This window comes from Geotrypetes seraphini, chromosome 10, assembly GCF_902459505.1.
Source record: "Geotrypetes seraphini chromosome 10, aGeoSer1.1, whole genome shotgun sequence".
NCBI lineage: Eukaryota > Metazoa > Chordata > Amphibia > Gymnophiona > Dermophiidae > Geotrypetes > Geotrypetes seraphini.
The window spans coordinates 126037910-126055772 of record NC_047093.1 but is presented as its reverse complement, the minus strand read 5'-3'; the positions used below and the strand labels follow the sequence as shown (position 1 = coordinate 126055772).

General features: G+C 38.5%; 1 protein-coding gene across 2 annotated transcripts in view; it reads right to left on the bottom strand.

The window, feature by feature from the left end:
- TPR (translocated promoter region, nuclear basket protein) overlaps positions 1-17863 on the bottom strand; it is a 133600-nt gene that overhangs the window by 51313 nt on the left and 64424 nt on the right. For both annotated transcript variants that reach the window (XM_033961292.1, XM_033961293.1), the window contains exons 27-33: positions 16542-16689; positions 11984-12121; positions 10909-11040; positions 7700-7830; positions 7046-7256; positions 6180-6326; positions 2537-2735 (exon numbers count right to left, since the gene is read on the bottom strand). In XM_033961292.1, coding sequence (XP_033817183.1) covers positions 2537-2735; positions 6180-6326; positions 7046-7256; positions 7700-7830; positions 10909-11040; positions 11984-12121; positions 16542-16689 — 1106 coding nt within the window. The remainder of the gene's footprint in view (positions 1-2536; positions 2736-6179; positions 6327-7045; positions 7257-7699; positions 7831-10908; positions 11041-11983; positions 12122-16541; positions 16690-17863) is intronic.

Sequence of the window (17863 nt, the reverse complement as noted above, 5' to 3'; positions counted from 1 at the left end):
TTTTCACCCCTTCCATTTCACATCTATTTCTCCCTATCCCCCTTTGCCTTGTCCTGTCTAATCCATCGTGTGGTCAACCTGAAAATATTTCCAGACGTGGAGGTGGCCTGTGTTTTTATGGCCTCCTATTTTACTTTCAAGCACTTATCTCCCCACCCTTGCACCTCCCTCCCTCCCCAGAACTAACAAAACAGAGCAAACATTCAAGCTAAGCATTATTTACATCATGCTCTTCCTAAGACGTCTTTCCACAAAAAATACAGCCATCAGTAATCAAAGGTTTTACCCCTTATGTTCTAACACTAGGGAAATCTATCCAGTTTAGTTTTCAACACAATGAAACAAGTCTTAAATGGCATGAAATTTTTCTCCCTGAGGCGACAGCCTAGCACTTTTCTGTTCCATTGTCATCAAGTTAATATAATTTTTGTCAAAAAGGTGGTAAGATCAAATGTCAACAAATATCCCCCCCCACATCATCTTTCCTAACTATCACTATAGACTTTAGCTAGAACACCCAAAGCCTCCACTTTATCTTTTAGTAATCCCAACAGAGATTGTATAATTGTATGCTCTATTAATTTTTTCTAAATAGTATATAATATGCGTGCCCAATATCATGCTGTTCTGGGACAGTCCCACAACTTGTGCATTAACATACCTTGGCTCATCTAACATTTTTGACAAGTGTCTGTGGGAAGTCACCCTGCACTTGTGAGAAATATACTCTATGCAAAATTCAATATCGGCATTTACAAATATCAGCTATGGAATATTTCTGAGGCATTTTACCTAACAAGTGAAGTAAATTGAGAGTGAGTGCTGTTAAAGCTAAATCAAAACCCCACTTTCTCGAGACATCACTTAAATCTGTTGAGGGATTCTACCTTTAATAGTGTCTTATGAATTTGAGAGAGAATGGAGGTTTTTTTTTTTTTTTTTTTAATTCTTTATTCATTTTAAAAATCTTTCATCAAGTGTACAATAATCATAATAAACACAATAAATCAAGGCACTTGTATATCTTATCATTATAATCTAAACATATAAATGTAACCCTCTCCCCACCCTCCCTCAAAACCCTTCATTCATGTAACGAAACCTATCTTTGTATCCCTCCCCCCTCCTATTATTATATGATGTCTGACTAATAGGAAAATAACATTTAATCATGACAAAAAGACGCCAATGGCTCCCATATTTTAATAAAATTATTATAATTTCCATTTTGTGTCGCTATTGATCTTTCCATTCTATATATGTGGCATAATGAATTCCACCAAAAATTAAAGTTTAATCTAGAATGATCTTTCCAGTTATTAGGAATATGTTGGATGGCAACTCCAGTCATGATCATTAAAAGTTTATTATTACTCGATGATATCTGACTCTTTTTTCTCATAGACATTCCAAATAACACAGTATCATAAGATAACGCTACATGGTTTTCCAATAAACAATTTATTTGATCCCAGATTGAGTTCCAAAAGGCTAAGATATGGGGGACAGTAGAATAAAAGATGATCCAAAGTCCCTACTTCCGACTTACAATGCCAGCATCTATTGGACAAGGTACTATTTAACTTTTGTAATCTAACTGGGGGTCCAAAAAGCTCTTTTTAAAAAAAATTTCAGCGCCGTTTCAGCAAAGCGTCCCCTGAAGAAGGCGTCTTCTATACACTCAAGCTGGGATCCTTGTTGGGACCACTGTTTCTTATATAGACCATCATTGATTAAGAACATAAGAACTGCCATCTCCGGATCAGACCTTCGGTCCATCAAGTCCGGCGATCCGCACACGCGGAGGCCCTGCCAGGTGTACACCTGGCGTAATTTATAGTCCACCATATCTTTATATGCCTCTCTTAAGGAGATATGCATCTAGTTTGCTCTTGAAGCCTAGGACGGTCGATTCCGCAATAATCTCCTCTGGGAGGGCATTCCAGGCGTCAACCACTCTCTGAGTGAAGCAGAACCTCCTGACATTAGTCCTGAACCTGTCCCCCCTTAGCTTCATTACATGTCCTCTAGTCCGTGTCAAATTGGACAATGTAAATAATCTTCTCTGCTCTATTTTGTCGATTCCTTTCAGTATTTTGCTAATAAAGACTTTATCGTTGGTTGAAAAAAACACCTCCCTTGCCTTTTCTTCTTGTTCTGCTTATATTTCAAGGCGCGGTGTTCTTCTGTCTGCCTGGTTGCATTTACATTATCAGCTTGTTTTAGTGATCAGAGTGTCACCAGTTTTAAAGAAATAAATGAAGTATTACTAGTGAGAAACTTAATTCAATAAAGCCTGTGGGTGGGGGAGGGGGATAATTTATGTACTTCAGATGATAATAGAAAGAATTTCAAGTGATGTGTTGAATTAATTGATGTAATATTGTACACTTGATGGAAGATGAAAAAAATGAATAAAGAATTGGAAAAAAAAATAAAATAAAAGCCTGTCCTTAACTGCATTATTTGGCCAAGTTAAATTAAGCCGTATTTTGACCAATCTCACTTTTTTTAAAGTCATTTGTCCTTCACTTACCAGACAGCTGCGCAAATCTCTGTTTGGCAGCCAGGAGCGTTTTCCTGGTCTTTTCTTCCTTCTCAGATATCTGCTGCCGGAGCTGCTCTTCCTGCGTCGTTTGGTCTTGCAGGTCTTGGCGGATGCGAGACAGCTCAGCCTGCAGCTGCGTTACCTGTTCCTGCAGACGTTTACTTTCCGTTTCTCTCTCTTCTATAATCTACAAAAAGTAATTAGCCTTCACAAGCTGGAGTGAAAAGTCAATCTAATTTATAGATTTGGCTGAACAAAGTTTTGAAAAAAATGGCCATTTGCACAGTTCAGACTATCTTAGCCAATCACTTTAGTAGTCATTCTTGCCTCTCTCATTGTCAACAGGTACTCTAGCAATTACTACAAGGACACTAGGGTAGGATTACCAGAAGTCCGGATTTTCACGGACATGTCCTCCTTTTGAGGACATGTCTGGGAGTCCGGCTTTTCAAAACTTTGTCTGGGTTTTGAAAAACTTCCCCCGAAATTGTGTTGGGCAAGAGGGCGTTAACGGGGCGGGGATGGGTGGGTCTAGGAGAACAGATTTTATGAATGTAAAATCTGGCAACCCAACAATGGGGGTCAGAACAGAGGTATAAAGGAATGGAACCCAGATACATCTGAACATTACAGAGGGCCAGAGGAGAAGATTCCGCCCACATACACACATGACTGCACGAACACTCCGGCGGCTTTTGACAAGTGTGAAACCTTAAAACGCGCCGAGAAGGTAAGGGGGAAGGGAGGGAGATGCACGGACCGGGCGTGGGGTGCCGAAGGGCAGTGAGGTGGCGAGAGGGAAGGGTGGATGCTGCGGGGACAGGGCAGTGAAGGGGACGGTGGTCCGGTGACGGGGACAGACTTTTTCTCCCGTGTCATTCTCTAATCAGAGATAATAAACACCTTTTACTATACAGTTTTTCTGGAACCTCAGGCCACCACTCAGAGCTCAAACTCGTTCATTGCTCTAAGCTTTATGTGGAAGCTCCTCATTGGATCCTTTTATATTTTTTAAAGCCTCTTTTTGCTTTTGTGATTAGTTTTTTGTTTTTTCTTAGACAATTTTATAATCAGACTCAAAGCTTAAGACATTAAGCAATACTTAGCTCGATCTTGTGGTCTTTGGCTACGGGGGACTTCATACCAACATGTTTCGCTAAACAGCTTTATCAAGGTTTAACCCCTTTCAAATTTACCGCCAAGACTTGTGACCACTTATCCACATAATCAAGAAGATTTGGGGACCATTAACAGATTTTTGCAATGAATGATTTTAATTTTTTTTTTTCCCATAGTAAGATAATGGTTAAAGAAGGGAGGGAGGGAAGGGATAAGGAATTTATTCTCTTTATTATACATTATAAAAAATATATCATAATGAATAAATGATAGTCCTATGAGAAATTAATGTGATAAAGGGAGAGAAAAGGGTTCATAATTAAATAATAATTGATAAAATCATTACAATATATATGTTATATAAATTCATAAGAAAAATAATATAAAATATGGTTTATATAAAATACATTATAGAGATATCAAGTGTATTGTTAAGATAAATGTATGGAAAATTTATAACACTTGTTGATATGTGAAAAAATCAATAAAAAAATCTTAGAAAAAAAAAAAATAATAAATATGGAGTACATACAGTGTGTGCTGTAATAGAATACAATTGAGTTTAAGAGAAGGGGGGAACAAAGCATATTAGATGGAAAGGGGAGAGCAACAATCTTAGAAGGGGGGCGGGCGGAAAAGTAAAGGAAGAGGTGAGGAGCGTTGAGGAGGGGGGAAGGGGAGCGTTAAGGGTTTTACTATGTAAAGCTATGCTGTAATTGACAAATTAACCAACGAGAAACAAAAGAGGATGACCTAAGTTTCCACAGAGAAAAATGGCAAACCCAAACAAAACAGAGCTGTGGAAACCAACAATGTTCAAAATCTTCGATTTATTTCAATAACTTAAAACACTGTCCACATTTGTATAGAATGGACCCAACAAGGGCTGCGTTTCGACAAACCAACTTCCTCGGGGGTCCTAAAATGTTTACATGGAATAATAAGAAGATAATGAACTGATGGTATTTCTTTCATATAGGGGGGGAGGATGGGGAAAAATTTGATTTAATAAAGAGTTTATAATAAATATATGGAATGTTTAATGGTAACAAAATGGAGGGAAATTAATTATTTATATACTTATGATATTATTGAAAGAATTTCAAGTGTTGTATGAATGTCTTTCATGTTGTTCTTTTGTACACCTGTTGTAAGTTTTAAAATGAATAAAGAATAGTTTAAAAAAAGAGAGATGATAATGAATGTAAAATAATTAAATATCGATAAAAATTGACAAATTCCCAGAATACAGGACAAAAAGCACAGTTACTTACTGTAACAGGTGTTATCCAGGGACAGCAGGCAGATATTCTTGACTGATGGGTGACGGCACTGACGGAGCCCCGGTACGGACAATTTTAGAGTGATTGCACTCTAAGAACTTAGAAAGTTCTAGCTAGGCCGCACCGCGCGTGCGCGAGTGCCTTCCCGCCCGACAGAGGCGCGCGGTCCCCAGTTAAGATAAGCCAGCTAAGAAGCCAACCCAGGGAGGTGGGAGGGACGCAAGAATATCTGCCTGCTGTCCCTGTACGGTAAGTAACTGTGCTTTATCCCAGGACAAGCAGGCAGCATATTCTTGACTGATGGGTGACCTCCAAGCTAACAAAAAGAGGGATGGAGGGAAGGTTGGCCATTAAGAAAACAAATTTTGTAAAACAGATTGGCCGAAGTGTCTATCCCGTCTGGAGAATGCATCCAGACAATAGTGAGATGTGAAAGTATGAACTGAGGACCAAGTAGCAGCCTTGCAGATTTCCTCAATAGGAGTGGAACGGAGGAAAGCTACAGATGCTGCCATAGCTCTAACTTTGTGGCCCGTGACAGAACCTTCCAGTGCCAGGCCCGACTGAGCATAACAGAATGAAACGCAAGCAGCAAGCCAATTGGATAAGGTGCGTTTAGATACAGGATGACCCCACTTGTTAGGATCAAAAGACAAAAACAGTTGAGGAGATGATCTGTGAGGTTTAGTGCGTTCAAGATAGTAAGCCAAAGCACGTTTACAGTCCAAGGTATGCAAAGCCTGTTCACCTGGATGAGAATGAGGCTTTGGAAAAAATACAGGTAGGACAATGGACTGATTAAGATGAAAGTCAGACACAACCTTAGGGAGAAACTTGGGATGTGTACGTAGAACCACCTTATCATAGTGAAAAACAGTGAAAGGTGGATCGGCCACTAGTGCATGCAACTCACTGACCCTCCTGGCAGAAGTGAGAGCTATCAGGAAGACCACTTTCCAAGTGAGAAATTTGAAATGTGCTGTGGACCGCGCGCCTCTGTCGGGCGGGAAGGCACTCGCGCACGCGCGGTGCGGCCTAGCTAGAACTTTCTAAGTTCTTAGAGTGCAATCACTCTAAAATTGTCCGTACCGGGGCTCCGTTGGTGCCGTCAACCATCAGTCAAGAATATGCTGCCTGCTTGTCCTGGGATAACTGCTTATTCTGACTAGATGGAATCTCCTTCTTTAGAGAGGACATTGGGTATTTGGATGAACCAAGGTTTTTCTTACCCTTTGCAGATTTTCAATCTGACTCTCCAGTGCCACACCCTTTGTTTCAGCCTGGTTCAGAGATTCTTTCAACTCCTGAACTTCCTGCAGAGATGCTTGTGGCTCTGGCTGTTCCTTGACAGCTGGAGCAGATGTTTCAGCAACCAGCTACAGAAATGGAATGAGTTACATTTAGGGCATAGACAAGATATCTTCTCCAAGACGAGATAGGATGCTCCAAAAATATTTTGAAAAGAGACTAATGTGGTATGATTCTTAGATCCTGGTGACATATTGATTACCACTTCTAATAATAGCCTGTAATCAGATCTATAGTACTATTGACACATTATTTCTAAACAAATCTCAATGTCTATTAGCAAAGAATGGCTTCCAAAAGCTTTATAAATGTTTATAAAGAAAAATCTATAGTAACCTTTTTGAACTGCCAACGCTCTTTCCATTTTAAAGGTTACTATAATAAATTTAAGGATGTGTGGGGGCCATTTTTAAATTATTATCATGAATAATTTACACTTTTCCCAATTTTAATTCTTACATGTGGATCAGGGGGAGGGGGTTGAATTTCTATTAATAATATTTATGAATGATAAGATATTATATTCATGTGGTATATGGAAGTGGGAGGGGGTGGGGTTATATCTTTTTGTCATACGATATGGTAGATATTGTATTCTAATTGTTTGATATTTACTGTACACTTGTGAATTATAAAATGAATAAAGAATTTAAAAAAAAAAACAAAAAATCTATGCAACGATGTAAGGCTAGGCTCAGTTAGGGCCCTGGCCTTTGACCTAAGGGCCGCCACCGGAGCGGACTGCTGGGCGGCAAATCTTGCGTTCTTCTTGAAACCCTGCAGTCACCTTATCATGCTGCGCCTTCAGCTCTTCATACTGAGTCTTGTACCTTCGCCCAATCTTCTTGACCTGAGTGATGGTTTTTATTTTTTCCTGGATGTCTACTGTTTTAGCTTCCAGCTCCTTTAGCACGTTTTCCTTTTCTATCTTCACGCGGGCTATTTCTTCTCGCGCACTGTGCAGCTGGTTTTGGCTTGTACTTAAGGATGCATTTGATCTACATCACGCAAAACAAAAAACAAACCAAATAAAATAATAAAAGCAATCAAAAAACAGTCTTTTCGAAACACTCAGGATCAGCATAAATTTTCTTTTTTTTATTCATTTTCATACATCCACATAGAAACATAGAAATTTTAAACAATCTCATAAAACATACACTTGAATTCCTTTCATGTACCACTGTAAATACAATATATTATTCTGTATTTATGAAATATATGTATTACCTAATATGTATAATAATTGTTATTAAAATTTAAACAATTTTCTAAAAACCCAAAGGACTAAAGAAAAGGTCCCAGCACAGATCAGAATTTTGAGATTTCCCTGAATGCAGAGTATGAGCAAGAAATCTCATAGAACCTAAATTCATAGATTTTTAAAACTATTTTAATGAACTGAAAGTTTTAGGGTCATCTTTCAGAAAAGTCCAAATACCTTGCTATTTCTGCCTTGAGCCGGCCCATTTCTTCTGTCAGCTGCTGTATGCGTTTTATAGTCACTTCCTTATCTGAAAGGAGTTTGCGGTACTCATCGAGGTCTGTATCTTTTTGCTGGTTCAGCAGGTGCTACAGAAGAAAGCTTAAAATTACCCCAAAGCAGCTCGTGTGTTTTTAACATAAGCTTTTGATGATCCTGACAGGAGTAGGGATACAACAAATAACATTGAATTGGAAAAATTGTTCTAGACTAAATTGCAGCTTCTGGTGGAACTCAGTGTGTCATCTGTACAAAATGGAACGTTTACTTGCAATACAAAATGGTCATTTTAATAGATTTAAAGATGTGTGGGGGCCAATAATAAATTATCATAACGATTAATGTTAATTTATTATTCTTTTTCCTTATATGATAATTGAAAGAATGGGAGGATGGGTGGGTTATGATAATTTAATATAGATGTGCATAATTTAATTGATTAATATACATAGGAATTATATTATTCATGTATAGTTATGAGATGGGGGTGGGATATAAATCTTTTAGTTATATATTGTTATGGAATTATCAAGTGATAATGTAATATGTTGTGTTCATATTTTAATGTACACTTGATGTATATGTTAAAATGAATAAAGATTTGATAAAAAAAAAAATGGCGGGCCACACGGATGATCTAGAACAGTGTTCTTCAACCTTTTTGCACCCGTGGACCGGCAGAAATAAAAGAATTATTTTGTGGACCGGCAAACTACTAGGACTAAAATTTAAAAACCCCGTTTACGCCCATCTCCGCGAGCTCGGTCCCCGCAAACCATCTGATTCCATCTGCACAAGCCGCAATTATGATTTTATATTGAACATATTTTATTAAAGTATAAAAATAAATAATATTCTGAACAATTGTGATTTTATAAATACAAATATACAGAGCACGGACCAACAAAACCCCTGTCTCCCCTCCCCTTCACATATATCCCCTCTACTATCAAGAAAACTGAACAAGCCAAGTTATTATAGAATGCTACATAGAAATATCATGCTAACAGAATACTGCAGTCCCCAGTTATGTCTCTAGCAGGATATGTAATTCAAATCTGATATATTCTAATGACAAAATAGAAATAAAATTATTTTTTTCTACCTTTTGTTGTCTCTGGTTTCTGCTTTCATCTTCTTTTCACTCTTTTCCTTCCAGCATCTGCCCGTTCCATCCAATGTCTGCCCTCTCCCCCTTCCATATGTATCTGACTTCTTTCTATGCCCCTCTTCCTTGTCCATCCTCCTCTCTCCTTTTTACATCATTCATTCCAGCTTCACTGCCTTCTTCATTTTTATCTCTCCTACACCAGATCTAGCATCTTTATCCCTCTCTCATTTCTCTGCTGACCCCCTTTCCAGCATCAATGTCTCTCTACTTTCTCATTCCTCTCTCTCCCCTTTCTCTCATCTGATCTCTCCATTCCACCCTGACCCCCTTCCCCTCCTGTAATCTCCCTGCCAGCTGTTTCCTTCCTTTTTTCCTTCTCCCTTCCCTCCTCCCTCTATGCAACATTAACTCTCTTCCCATCCCTTTCCCTCCTCCCTCCCAGCAGCATCTCTCCTTCTTCTCCCTTCCCTCTTCCCTCTACCCAACAGTAACTCTCTTCCCATCTCTTTCACTCCTCCCCTCCCAGCAGCATCTCTCCTTCTTCTCCCTTCCCTCCTCCCTCTATCCAACATTAACTCTCTTCCCATACCTTTCCCTCCTCCCCTCCCAGCAGCATCTCTCCTTCTAACTCCCTTCAAGTCCAGTAACAGCTCTCCCTTTTCCAGACCTTCCCAACCTCCTACAGTGGCTTCCTCCCCTTCCAGCAGCTCTCGGTACTTGCCTGCAGGAAGTTGCCGGTAAATCACTTCCCTGGCAAATTGGAGAGCTGGTGGGAGGGGAGACAGCCACTGTGAAGGCTCTCCAGGATCTTGTTCGCACAGGCTGACCATCTCCCTCTACCTGCACCTGAATCTGCAGCTCTCTCCGGTCTAATCGCAACTTCCCCGCGGCCCTCTTCAGCAACTCGGCAGGGGTGGCGATCAAGACACGCTGCCGACGTCGGGACCTTCACTCTCTGAGTCCCGCCTATTTTGTTTCAACTTCCTGTTTCCGAACAGGCGAGACTCAGAGAGGGAAGGCCACGACGTTGGCAGCCTATCTTGATCGCCTGAGGCTGGGAGGAACATTAGTCGGCAGGAAATTTAACTGCCGTCTTGATCTCGCCGGCCCTGCGCGGACCGGCAGAAATTTTCTGCGGACCGGCACTGGTCCGCGGACCGGCGGTTGAAGAACTGTGATCTAGAAGGCTCACTAATAATGGTAGCTATTTAGAGCGGGTTAGTTTGATGATAGCCATCCAACCAGAAGCTGGCTTTATCTGGTGGGCTGCAAATACAATAATGCTCACATTGCACAGCATTTGGCAGGTACACAAAGGACCACAGAAGGCTGTTTAGTTTAGTACAGTGGTTTGTGGGTCCTGAAGGGAACTAAATAAGGTCATTTTCTTTATTTGGTACTAACTGTGGCAAGAGACAAGATAGTCAATACTTCAAAATTCTGTGTAATCAATCTGATGTCTGGCTTTGGTATTGTGCTAGTCTAGAACACCCAGGCAGGCTCCTGCTGCTGCCTAACCACCTGGATTCCATGGTTTATCATCAATACTGTATACCAAGAAAGCTTGGGACAAGTACATTGGATCACTAAGGAATAGGCAGACTAGATAGGCTATATTTTTCTCTGCGTCTATATAATAATCCCTGGCCTTTCTCATGGAGTACATTATAGTAAGGTCACAAAACACACCTTTTAAAGCACTATTGACCAAAGAAGCTGCTCCTCTCCAGCCTCACAGAATATTACACTCTTGGGCTCATTTCTATCACAAGGAAGCAGACAGACTGCAATCCGTGAAAAAGGAGTTGGTAGAAGAAATGCATTCTCAGCCATGCAGGGCAATCCATAACTTCCTCTCAGCAATTTAATGTTGTTCTGTTCTTTTTACTTCCAAAATTTAAATCCAAGATAAAACAACTGATTTACTAGTAAAATATGCGTAACGGGTGGAAGACATTCTACGACGGTTCTCTGTTAAGCACACACTATACTTGGTCAGGCTGGCAAACATTAAATTTATTCTAAGATGCAATTCAGAGCTCCAGCCTCCACTGACCTGGATTCGGGTCTTCAAGCGCTTTATATCCTCCTCTAGAAGCCTGTTCTCTGCCTGCAGCATGCCACTCTTCTCACTCAACTCCGTGTTAGATTCCTGCAATGGCAGGATATCTGACTCCAGCTTCCGCACCTGCAAAACATCCAACAGACAAGCCATGGAAAGGAAGATCAAAGCCTAGCAAGAAATAAACACTTCACTATAACAAATAGTCTAAAATGGTCCAAGGTAATTCGTACTACCAGGCCATCCAGCTCCACGTTCTGGCTGATTGGATTGCCCATTCAAACAAGCGAGGGCATTTAGATCAGTCTTGGGTGGGGTCCGCTCCACTTTGGGCAATTCTGTAGCTGCATAATTCTTTACTTTTGGAGTATATTAAGGGCACCCCAATGGGGATAAATCGCCCTCTTAACACTTGGCATGGGCGGAAAAAAGGGCACTTATCTGTTAACAGGTGTTATCCACGGAGCCTGGTACGGACAGTATATTGTCTTGTTAAAAATTTTTCAAAGTCTACAATACTTTGAAAAATTTTTAACAAGACAATTAATATTAATATTGACAGGGGTCGCCATGCAACAAATTACTCAAAATTGGAAGGATTATACTAAATTAAATTATACATTTTGGTGGAATTCAGTTTGCCACATATATAAGATGGAAAAGATGATAGCGTTACAACAAGGGAATCTTCATAATTTAAAAAAAATATGGGAACCATTGACTAATTACTCTAATGATCAGATATCTTAGCACATGGGTAGCAGATATGTGGGGGAGGGGTGGGAAATGTATATCATATGGAATTAGGAATATTGATAAAAAGGGGGGTATTTATTTTATCTTACAAGAATATTTGATATGTGAAAATTGTTTTTATTATGTATAATTCACTTGTTGTAAGAATCAAAAATGAATAAAGATTTATATTAAAAAAAAAAAAAATTTTCAAAGTCGAGACGGCCCACACTGCACATGCATGGATGCCTTCCCGCTCGTTGGCTCACGTGACCATCCGTCTTCTATTCCCCCCACCTTTTTAATTCGCAGCAACGTAAGACATTATGCAAACCTTTGCATGCATTTGCTGCAGTTCCTGCTCCAACCTCTCCCTTTCATCTCTTAGCATCTTATTTGTCTCTACGAGCACATTCATCGTTTCTGTCTTCTTTAACAGATCCTCATGCTGGGCCATCATTTTTGCTGTAACCTTGGGGTGGAGGGGAGACAAGTCCATCAGTGATCAAACAGATCTCCTTTTACTTCTTGTAGTAACATTTATCTGGTATTGGAAAATCTACTGGCATTAGCATGTATAGTATATATAGTGCCAGAAGTAGATAGCAATTAGAGAATGGCACAAATTTTTCCCTGTCTCCGGGGAACTCATTTTCCTGTCCCGTTCTGGTGAGTTCTTTTCTTGTCCCTGCCCCAGCTCTGTCCTCATCTCCACGAGCCTCAAAACACTTAAAAGTCATAAATGTTCGAGGCTTGTGCAGTTAAGGCAGAGCTTACAGGAATGGAGCAGGGACATGGACAGTGACAAAATTCACGGGGACAGGGAAAATGAGTTCCTGCGGGGACGGGGACAAATTCTCTAATAGCAATCTACTCATATCAGCAGTTGTAACAGCACAGTTTATTTCATCTATGCAGATATAACATATAATATGTAATTTACATGAAATCTGCATGCAAACTAAACTAGCTACCTACCTACACCAAGAAGTAGCTTCCTAACCCAGTCCTGCAGGTTTAACTTATCAGTTATGCCTTCCATATCCATAAAAATAGGTAAGTGCTATTTTTGATACTAAACTAACTTACCATGATCATATCAGTAACATTGTGAAAATCACCTTTTATAGGTTACGCAAAATTCGTTCCATTTCAAAATTTCTTTGCCCCAAATCACTTACAATATTGATTCACTCTTTGGTGATGTCTAAAATTGATTATTGCAATTCTTTATTTAAAGGAATTGCACTATATGAAATTAAACGATTACAAATCATACAAAATACAGCTATAAAATTAATAACCAATTCAAAAAAATTTGATCATGTAACACCACTCCTCAAGGAGGCTCATTGGCTCCCTGTTAATTACAGAATCACTTATAAATTATGTTTAATTATCTTTAAAACTCTGATCAATAAGACCCCTGCATTTTTATATAGATTTCTTATTCCATATTCTACAAAGAGAATTCTACGTTCTAGCGAACAAAATCTGCTATCTATCCCTTCATTAAAAATTATCAAAACAAGGAGACAATTTATTTTTTCATGTACTGCACCGCAAACATGGAACGCCCTCCCTATTTTTTTACGAGAGGAAAAAGAACTTGGAAAATTTAAAACTGAACTTAAAACCTTCCTTTTTAAAGATGCTTTTACAACATAATTTTAGTTTCAGTATCATGTTTTCCTATATGATACCTGTGTTAACTATTTCCCTTTGTGTTTTCCTTCAATGTTTCTTCTTTACTTTATGAATTGTAGTTCATCCCTCCTTTCCCATGTTTATCAATGTTAAAATCAAGAGTTCTTACCCATTTTTTAAGTAATTGTATGTACTGTATTGTTTGTTTTATTTTTTTATATTTAATAATTGTAAATTTTAAAGTGTACATCGCTTAGAATATTTGATTAAGCGATTGATCAAGTCACCTAATAAACTTGAAACTTGCATATATTGGAAAGCCAGCATATGCATGCTCATTGTAAAAACACGACTGACTAGGTGAGCCTCCAGGTCAGTGTGAGGAAATACTGCCCTACAGAAGTACAATTCAACTATAGTCCATCAAGGCTGCAAACTTGGCTGGATTTTAGAATGCCCACAATTACCTACAGTACCCAGTCAAGAGTATAGGGTTAAGTGGCATATTTTATTTACATCGGAAACCAGACTCGTTTGCAGCAACACACAAAACTTAATTAGTGAATAACCCCACCTTGGAATGCGTTTTTCCCGTTATTACTAATAGAAAAGTCTATGAATAAAGGGATCAAAAACTAATCTTCAACTATTTTAGCTGGAGAATAACTTGCAAACATCAGTTTGTAAAACCGATAGGATGTTGCCTAGCAATTGAATTTCAGTACCCGGAAGGTGTTCATATTTTCTTTGAGTTGGGTTTTAATATTACAGTAAAATGTTTGAAAGCAAGAATTAATATCATAAATTAGCCCACTACACTTGTGGTATCATTCAACAGGGGTTGTTCAAATTCTTATTTTTTTCTTTTTTATTCTTTATTAAATAAGGGAAAAAGCCGCAGAGTCAGTCCATCGGCAAAAACCTTGAAAGTAAGAATTGCCATACTGGGTCAGGCCAAAGGTCTATGCAGCCTGGTACCCTATTCCTAACACTTGCCAAGCCAGATTACAAGTACCTGGTAGAATACCAAAAAGCAGCAAGTTTCCATGCTACTTAAGCAATGGTTTTCCACAGGACTAGGTTATGTTGTATAACATTGCATATTCTATTTTAATTGAGAATGGGATGAAGGGGGGAGGGGGGGAGTTTTTCACTATTATATGTTAGATAATATAGTGCTATATTGTAATTATTTCTATGATATATTTCTATGCACTTATTGTTTGATTTGAAAATGAATAAAAATTAAAAAAAAACAACAACAAAACAGTAGGTTATGGACTTTTAACTCCAAACATTTTTTTAAATCCAGCTACATTAGATGCTTTTACAATATCTTCTTGCAATGTTAAATGCCAGTAATGACATGCAATTGGAAAAATTATGACAGATTAAACTATAAATTCTGGTGGAATTCTGTATGTCATATATATAAGATGGAATGTGCAATAGCAACACAGAGAGGGTATTTTGGTAAGTTTCAGAAGATCTAGGAACCATTAGCAGACTTTTGTACTGAATGATAACATTTTCCCAAAGTAAAACATGTGGGTGGGTATTATTTTATTCATCTCACAATGTATATGAATTTCTCAATATCTTTGCTGTATTAGGTTGGTATTTCTGCAATGGGTGGGGAGGGGATGGGAAGGTTTTCTATTTTAATATTAATTGTCTTGCATATTGGATGTATAACATAATATTCAAGATATTACAGAATATGATTATAGAATGATATGTTGTATTTTAAATGTTATATTAAGGAAAATCAAGTGTGTATTTATAAGATCATGTCTTTTTCTGTTACACTTGTTGTAATATGTAAAAATGAATAAAATTTTTTTTAATTATTCTAATGATCAAATATCTTAGCACATGGGTAGTAGATATGTAGGGGTGGGAGGGGGAATGTATATCATATGGAAATAGGAATATTGATAAAAAGGGGGGGATTTATTCTATATTATAAAAGGATTTGTTTGTAAATACAAGTGCCATATGACAATTGATTATAATATGTTTAATTCACTTGTTGTAAGAATTTAAAAATGAATAAATAAAAAATGAAAAAAAAAACCCCCAATATCTTCTTGCAACAAGTGCCACAGTGTAACTAGGCACTGGTCCATATTCTATAAACAGCACCTTAATTTAGGAACTGGTAGGTGCCCTACCAGTGCCTAAGTTAAGTGCAAAAGTGGGCTTAAAATTATTAAGGTGCCTATCAGAGCCTAAAAAAAAAACAAACAGCGCCAGAATTGTGTCTCCAGAGGCGCTTTAAGATGCGTTAGGCGTTGTAAAGCCCCTCCGAAGGCGCGAATCAAGTAAAAGGTAGGCGCCAGAAATGTAGGCCTTGAAAACCCTGAGCTACATTTCTGGCTCATACCTTTACCAAAGGCACGATTCTGAAAATGGCACCGTTGCATGACTGACACGAGATCGGCAACCGCTTTTAATCTAATCTAAACCTTAAGTTTATATACCGCATCATCTCCATGGGTACGGAGCTCGACAAGGTTTACAAGAACTTAAAATAGTGGGTAGAGAAGAAGAAAAAGGATTACATGAACTTATGTGTAGAAGGGGGGGGGGGGGAGGACAGAGTTACAATTTGCTGAAAAGCCAGGTTTTCAGTGGTTTGCGGAATAACTGAAGGGAGCTCAGGTTCCGCAACGGGGAGGTGAGGTCGTTCCAAAGACCTGTGATTTTGAAGAGAAGGGATTTTCCCAGTTGCTACTCTTTGGGATTCCGGAATCTTGCTATTCCTTGGGATTCTGTATGGAATGTTGCTACTCTTTGGGATTCCAGAATCTTGCTATTCCTTGGGATTTTGTTTGGAATGTTGCTACTCTAATCTAATCTAATCTAAACCTTAAGTTTATATACTGCATCATCTCCATGAGAATGGAGCTCGACACGGTTTACAAGAACTTAAAATAGTGGGTAGAGAAGAAGAAAAAGGATGACATGAACTTATGTGCAAAAGGGGAGAAGGATAGAGCCACAATTTGCTGAAAAGCCAGGTTTTCAGTGGTTTGCGGAATAACTGAAGGGAGCTCAGGTTCCGCAACGGGGAGGTGAGGTCGTTCCAAAGACCTGTGATTTTGAAGAGAAGGGATTTTCCCAGTTTGCCTGCATGCCACCCATGGAAGCGTTTATAGAATCCAAATCCAGGCTTCTGTACAGACTCTGTGTTTTGAACGGTACAGGACCTAAAAGGTTTAGATAACAGAAAAGGCACACACCTGGACCTTTTCTCTTTCTGCATTCAGGCTATCCTGCATCCCTTGCAGCTCCCTCTCCAAGTGTTCCACTCGCTTACGATAACGCAAACTTTCCACCTGGGCCACATCAAACTTGGTTTCTGCAATCTCCTTCTCTCGCCGCACAAACCTGCAATAAGTTAACAACTTAGTTCAACCAGAAAAAAACATCTGAAACAGATACAACTGTATTCCTTGATCCTCCCTGTCTGAAAAAAAAAAAAAAAAGTAGCTGCTTACCTGTAATGGGTTTTATGCTGCTTATTCTAATCGCTTTTACTGCATTTTCTGGCAACAAATTCAAGAGTTTAATTACCCATCTCCGCAACATCTTCTGTCTATTTCCTCAACACGACACGAAAAAACCATTTACTCGGTAGTTGCGCCAACACTATGGAACGCTCTTTACCCAACCCTACGGCAACTAGTTTAAATAACTTTAAAATCAATCTTAAAATGTTTTTCTTCAAAGATGCCTATGAGATTTACAATTTTTTTTTTAAAATTTCTTTATTCATTTTTTCATATTACAACAAGTGTATCAGAAAAATACATATAATCTTATAAACACACACTTGATTTTCCTTTCCTTTAAGTACAATATATCGTATTTATATTCATATTTTTATAATGTTTTAGATAATATGTAAATCATTTAATATGTATGACAAATATAAATAAAATAAAAAAGTCCCCCAAAGCCCTCCCTTCCTATTTCATAAAATCTAACCTAATACTTCAAAATGCATTAATTAATTCATACATATTGTGAGGTAAATAAAATAATACCCACCCACATCCCCACTTAACAAATCTCTTATTATGGGAAAATGTTATTAATCATTACAAAAATCTGCTAATGGTCTCCAAATCTTCAAGTAATGAAAAAAATAAAAATAAAAATTTATGAGATTTACAATTGACAATGGAAAAAAAAAGGCGAAGATACTTGCTCCAGACAACCCCACTTCCCTGTTTCTTTCCTGCACCTTTTCCTTTTATTATTGTATCCTTACCCTTTCTCCCTTCGTTTCAATTTTTGTCTTAATAGTTACTTTCAGTTTGTTTGTCTAGTCCCCCGATTTTTAATTAATTAATTTTTTAACACTGTAACAGGTGTTCTCCATAGACAGCAGGGGAATGCAGCCACACTTGCCCACCCATTGTCCCCTCGACTTGTTATATTGCTAGAGACTAAACCGACAGGATGATGGGAGGGGCTTCAGGTGTAGGGCATCCAGCACATGCTCAGTAAGCCAAAAGCTTACTACAGTATAGCTAGGGAAGCGCACCGACACACAGGC